This window comes from Rhinoderma darwinii, chromosome 3, assembly GCF_050947455.1.
Source record: "Rhinoderma darwinii isolate aRhiDar2 chromosome 3, aRhiDar2.hap1, whole genome shotgun sequence".
Taxonomy (NCBI): Eukaryota; Metazoa; Chordata; class Amphibia; order Anura; family Rhinodermatidae; genus Rhinoderma; species Rhinoderma darwinii.
Window position 1 is genome coordinate 424,775,813 of NC_134689.1, and position 6,869 is coordinate 424,782,681.

Consider the following 6,869-nt stretch of genomic DNA (forward strand, 5'->3'; position numbering starts at 1 on the left):
TCTATCTGTATGAACCTTTTTATTCAGCCACTCCACCATAATTTTTTTGGGATTTTCTTTATGCCAATTGCCATATGGTTTTAACGACATCTTATCTTTATTCTACGGGTTGTTTTGATTGCAGCAATAGCAAGTTTTTTTATATATATATATATATATATATATATATATATATTATTTTTTTTTTTTATATATATATATATATATATATATATATATACTAGTATATTTTACTATTTCTCCACAACATAAGCAGTTTTTATTGAAAGAAGGGGTTTATTACTTTAAATATTTTTTTTCCGATATATCTCCGGCTGTTGCAGGGGGATGTTTATATTACAGCTGACACTTACTATTGATGGCATGGGTATAGCTCCTGTGCCGGCACCATCACTGCACCTTAAGAGTACTGAGGTTTACAGGCATTACCCAATTACTACAGCTTACTATTATGGTTCATGCAGTGAAGGGGTTGAATAAAACTTCACCTTAAGATTTCCATATTAATATCCATGGCTGTCACCATATGGTAAAACTCATCTTATGTGTTATAGACTAGAAGCCCTAAGTCCTAGGTCTGCCTAGTGCCACCAAAATGCTTTGATTCATCAAGGCATGGACTTCACAAAACCTCTGAAGGTGTCCTAAGGTAACTGGCACTAAGAAGTTAGCAGCAGATCCTTTATGTCCTGTAAGTTGTGAGGTGCGGCCTCCATGGATCGGACTTCTTTTTCAAACATATCCCTCAGATGCTTCATTGGATTGAGATCTAGGGAATTGGAAGGCTAAGTCAACACCATGAATGCTCTGTCATGTTCCTCAAACCATCCCTGAACAAGTTTTGCAGTGTAGCAGAGCGTATTATCCTGCTGAAAGGATCAGATAGGTAGGTGGTACATGTCAATGTTTCATCCTTATGAATACCAGAACCCAAGGTTTCGAAGAACAACATTTATCAGCGCATCACACTGTCTCTGCCGTCTTGCCTTTTCCCCATATGTTATCCTGGTGCCATCTTTTCCCCAGGTAAGCAACACACATGCAACCGGCCACACATGCACCCAGCCACCTTCTTTAATTGCTCCAAGGTCCAGTGCTGATGCTCACGTGCCCATTGTGGGTGCTTTTGGCAGTGGACAAGCATCAGCATGGGCACTCATGGGTTTAACTACCCCATACATAGCAAGCTGCGATGATCTGCATGTTCTGGCACTTTGTATCATGGGCATACTCCCAGACAAAGGCTTCCGCCGAAACATGCGTTGGTGTGTGACGCCAGACAGCCGGACACTGTGCCATGGGTAAGACTCTTATTTGGTATTCAGGATATGTTGTATTTTGTACCTTTGTGTTTATGTGACTGGCATTGTCCAGCTACTTCACCTACCATACCTTGTGTTTGGTGGGTGATGGCCTGACATGTCATCATATGTTTGTGAGCTTTACCTGGGCTATCACATCAGTGACTCCCCTATCGGTATTTCAAGTAAAGCTCTTATATACATTTTGTATTTATACATCCATATCCTCGTTTCTTGCCATATATGTATTACATGCATATTATCATTTCAGACTTATGCTGTCTGGCTTCCATGTTCACACATTGTGGCCGCTATCATCTCTGTAACTTTTTTATGTAATAGCATTTATGTATTTGTACACAATAAAATGTATACATTTTATAGTAACTAGTGGTATATTGACTTCTTTTTAGGTTATTATTATCAATGATGAGTCATTACCAATGACCACATATCGGGCCTATATGTGCCTTTCCTCCTTGCTTCCTTCTGATCATCACTGTGTTTATATTTTGATCAAGTGGAAGTGGGGGTTTATGTTTGTCCTCCTTCTAGGTTTGGACTTTCTATCATGGGCAGCATAAAAAAAAATCTGCAATTTGTGCTACAGTGCTTCTGTGGGATTGGAGCAGATGGACTAGCCTTTTTTCCCCATGCACATCGATAAGCCTCAACCCTCCATCCTTGGACCAGTTTGGGTCTCTACTAACCACAGCATAGCGGAAACACCCCACAAGAGCTGCCATTTTGGAGATTCTATGGTGTAGTCAAAGTGGGTCAGATCCTTATGCTTGCCGAATTTTACTGCTTCCTACACATGAAGTTCAATAACTTGCTTTTCTTTTCATTTCCCACCGCTGATCAGGCGCCATTGTTACTTCTGCTGTCAGTAGTTTTAATGTTATGGTTTATAGGTGTATAGCCAACGATGGGGAAAATTTTAACACCTTTGAAGCTCCCTGTAAGACTTAGTTATGCTGCAGGAGAAAATCTACTGCCTTTATCAGAAATTCCTTAGAGGGGCTATGCATGTCTAGATGGTGGGAAATAATGTGTGGTGCCAATGATGTGTGAAGAACATGAGTTGATAGCCAACCCAGGTTATCTACCCACTCCATTCTTCCAAGAAGGTCAACACTAGCTTAGTAACTTGTATAAGGCCTGCCATATCTTGGACTATTGGTGGCAGGCAATGGTCTATCAGTGGCAGGCAATGGTCAACCCAGACACCTAATCGTTCACCTAGAGAACCAATGCTTGGAATTATGGGTCTAAAGGGAAGAACTTGTGTTCAAATCAGTAAGTGGAGGGAAACATTTTTAGATCACCTGCAGAGCTAAATCTATGCCTGGATCTCATGTACTGTTATTAATATTGCATATCCTTATATTTCAGCTCGGCCGCAGATTTCATGTACGCAGCGGAATATGAGTTCTGATCACTGGGGATCTTAAGTTAAAACCTTTAAATGTGTATGTGTTCCTTCTGCAAATCTATGTGAATTATTTTTTGTTATGTGTGGGCCATTTTATTGTAAGAGAAACATTTCACATTTCTCAGACACCTCATACCAGTGGCATGAAGTGGAATTTCCCTTTTAACCAGTCAAAGTGATGACATTTTTAAGATCCTATCCATCATTCCATCTTATGTGGATCTACCCAGATGTACAATGAATAGGACATTCATAGCTGAAATAGTCCTCAGAGGGTTTGGAAACATAAAGAATTTCGAGTTCTTCTTCATCTGTATGTGTCTGCTCCTCTACATGGTAACAGTCATGGGAAAACTTATTATTATCTTGTTGGTGTCAACCAGTTATCGCCTCCGATCTCCAATGTTCTTTTTTCTCGGTCACCTCTCCTTCTCGGATATATTGGTCACTTCAAATGTTGTCCCAGTCATGGTGAGCATTACTTTGGCAGATGGTAGCAGTTTGTTCCTCACAGGTTGTATAGCTCAGTTTTTCTTTTTTGGGGCTTTGGCAACTACCGAGTGTCTTCTGCTGACAGCAATGTCCTATGACCGTTATCTCGCTATTTGTAGCCCACTGCACTACTCCACCATTATGAACCACACACTGAGTATATATCTGGTTGTGGGCTGCTGGTCTCTTGGGTTTATACTTACCCTTATACCAATATTTTTTAGACAGACATTGTGGTTCTGTGGTCCCGATGTCATTGACCACTTCTTTTGTGATTTTGGACCTCTTCTAGATTTATCATGCTCCGATATTTCCATAGTAAAATATGAGGTGCTGTCTCTCTCTGGTCTCGTTACCATTATCCCCTTTGTGTTTATTGTGGTCACCTATGGTTATATCTTTGTAACCATCTTGAAGATCACCTCAGTCACTGGGAGGAAGAAGACATTTTCGACATGTAGTTCTCACTTGGCTGTTGTATGTACTTATTATGGAGCACTCTTTGCAATATATGTAGTACCCCGCGGAGGGTATTCCATGACTGTGAACAAACTGTTATCTCTTATGTATACTGTGTTTACTCCATTATTCAACCCTATTATATACGGCTTAAGAAATCAGGAAATCAAAATGGCCATGAAGAACTATTTCTTTATGTGTAGGAAAAAATGGAGGAAATTAATGAAAAGATGTAGCATCACTTATTATGTATATTGTATTCATTTGTATATGTTTATATTATATGTATAAAAATCATTCAGAGCTTTATGAAACTGGAGCCTAAATAGTAAATAAAATTGTCACCCTACACAGTAGACGGGTCCAGAGCCGTAAAGAGGGGTAGGCAACTTCCTAAAGTGGGGTGACCCAAAAATAAACAAAAAAAATAAAACTTTACATTTCTTGGCACAACCAAATAGTCTGAGCTGATGATAATGCTGTAAGTGTTAGTGGAAGATGAGCACTTTCTTTTTAGTATCCTGGAGAGGAAAAAGAGGAGCAGGAAGAGCCGGCAGAGTGACCAGCTGGCTATACATTGAGAGCTACACATGTGAGAACCGGATGGGGGTGGAGGAGTGTAAATATTCTAAGTAATACTTACGATAGTTAGTGAAGGGAGATGATGGGGGTAATTAAATAAATGATTACCGATGTTACAATTATCATTCTGAGCTTCACGGCCTAAGAGTGGTGGTAGGGAACTTTCGGAAACCCCTGCTTTGGGCATCAAGAGGGATCATTCCTTCTCTGGACAGGACTTTTGCAACTTGCTATTTATTTTTTGTGGAGACTAAATGGACTCTGAATGAGTCCATGGAAACTGATTTACAAGTTTTGTCATTGGAAGGTACAAATATAATTAAGTTAGAGCATACCCTCCAGTTGTGTTAATAGATTCATATAGTGGAGGACTCACCATCTGGCACAACTTCATTAAATATTTCCATTGACAATTTCACTTCTTCGTTGCTCCATGTTATCACATGTGTTAGCATAGGCTGCCAAGTGTCTGGAGTGAATGCAGCAGATGAAACCGGTAACACGTTATATGCCTGTGGCTACATGAGTATATGAGGACCCCACGTGTAGGTAATCTATTTTTTTATGGTTATTTTAAGGCCTTACAAATTAACATGCTTTCCTGTTTGTCCATTATCTTTTTTTCTCCTACTATAACCCATGAAACCTTTTTGTTGTCAACTCTCTTCATTATATTTTTGGAACACATCATAATTAAAGGGGGAACTCACAACAAAAACTCCTGTCCATATGCCCTATTAGGGGATATAGGCATCATAGATAGGGCACTGGCAGACTTGGCGATCAAATGGTTAAAAAGTTGAGATTAGAGGCTCCTCTGCTTCCGGCCATTACAGCAGGAGCTCTTCTGTCATTAGACAGGATGGCACGGGATACCCGGAACAATATAAAGGCATATCAGCTGTCACTAAGGGGTATCTAGGAGCGTGTGTTCATTGTCTGCAGTAACCAGCATTTATTACAATGGGCTTGGCTTTCAGAACTTCTCACGTGACCCCATTTACACATTGCATAGTAATTCTCTATAAGCATTCCTGGGCATGGTCACCATCAGGACCGATTTAGTTAGTTGATGCAGCAAGGCCATGTACTAGCTATAGCCACGGCCAGACAGCTTGTAAAAGGTAGGTAGATGAGGAGGTCAGACAGATTTATATGCTGATAGGAAAATATAGAAGGAGCTCTTTTTCTACCGCCAAAAAGCCCTCGCCACCTTTTAGATCCCCCCCCCACCACCACAGTTCTTGGCTCAATCCCAGTTCTACGTAACTATGACCTACATTTTTATTATTAACAACTTTATGCCATATATTTTTTGCGAAAATATATTTAATGGAAAATCATAAGGAGTTGTGTCAAATCACAAACCATCCCCCAAATATAAAAGCTGGAAGATTGGAGGGGAGAGGAAACATTTTGCGTATTTTGAGCCTTGCTTCCGGCAGTAAAAAAAATAAATAAAATTTGGCATCTGCTCTGTAGATATTCCACAACTGTCGTACTCTATGAGTGTGTTATAGTTCAAGTGGCATGGGATGCAATTTAAAAACATGTGATAGACACAGATTTCCCATCAGAATCATGTCCTATGGTGGCCACAAGGAACCCCAGTCTGACTCGGACTATAACCCTCAGGGTAAAAGTTCTTGCATTGGGTATCATCTCACATAAATATATGACACACCATCTGACTGGAGGCGCTGTCCTACATCAGACGTTTGACCTGTGTTCATCATTCCATATCAATATGTGAACTTCCCAGTAGGAAAGGGACACAACAGAATTTCTTTGCAATATCAAATACTTTATAATAATCCAGTTCATGTTTGTGAGATGAAGTTTCTTTATCCACGTCCAGTGTTAAGGCCCTTTTACACCGGCCGATGCAACGAGCGCAGATCAACGAGACATCGTTGATCGACGCTTGGTTGCTCCTGTCACATGGAGCTATGCATCGGGACGAGCGCTCGTTACTCCGATCGCTCAACCCCATACATTATTATCATGTCGGCATCGTATCACCCTGTTTACACACCAAGATGTGCTGGCGACAACAATAATATTTCACTTTTTAAAAGCGATATGACTAGCAGAGAACTGAGTGTTTGCTCGTTCATCTACTGACCACTGCCCTTTTTACACAGGGCAATTATCGGCAACGAGCATTATATGAACGCTTGTCTGCCCGATAATCGACCAGTGTAAAACCCCCTAAATTTTATCAGAGGTTTTAACCAATTCCACCTGCAGTGGTAAAGAGGAGCCTAAATCCCTGTCATGTGATCCACCAGATCCATAATGGACTCTCTGTTGCCTGACACTGGGACATTATTATCAGCTCAATCATATCCTGAGAATACAACATAATCTGCAGGCTCCTGTGCCAACCAGAACAATGGGGCACTTCTTCATCTTCTACGACCATCTCCTCAACATGAGGTTGTTGACATGTCCAGAGGTGTAGCTAGGTTCTCCTGCACCCGGCTCAAAGATTCATTTTGGCGCCCCCTTTGAAACTCTTTCCCGACATCTAACGGGAAATCTAAAACAGATCTAATAACTGAGGCTAGTGAGACTATATGGTGACATAATGAACAGCC

General features: G+C 40.6%; 1 protein-coding gene across 1 annotated transcript; it reads left to right on the plus strand.

Moving 5' to 3' along the window:
- The first annotated feature begins 2,973 nt into the window (after nucleotides 1-2,973).
- Nucleotides 2,974-3,978, plus strand: LOC142750664 (olfactory receptor 5G9-like). Its single transcript, XM_075859653.1, has one exon. It carries the CDS (start codon nucleotides 2,974-2,976, stop codon nucleotides 3,976-3,978), a length of 1,005 nt encoding a protein of 334 aa, XP_075715768.1.
- Nucleotides 3,979-6,869: the final 2,891 nt, after the last annotated feature.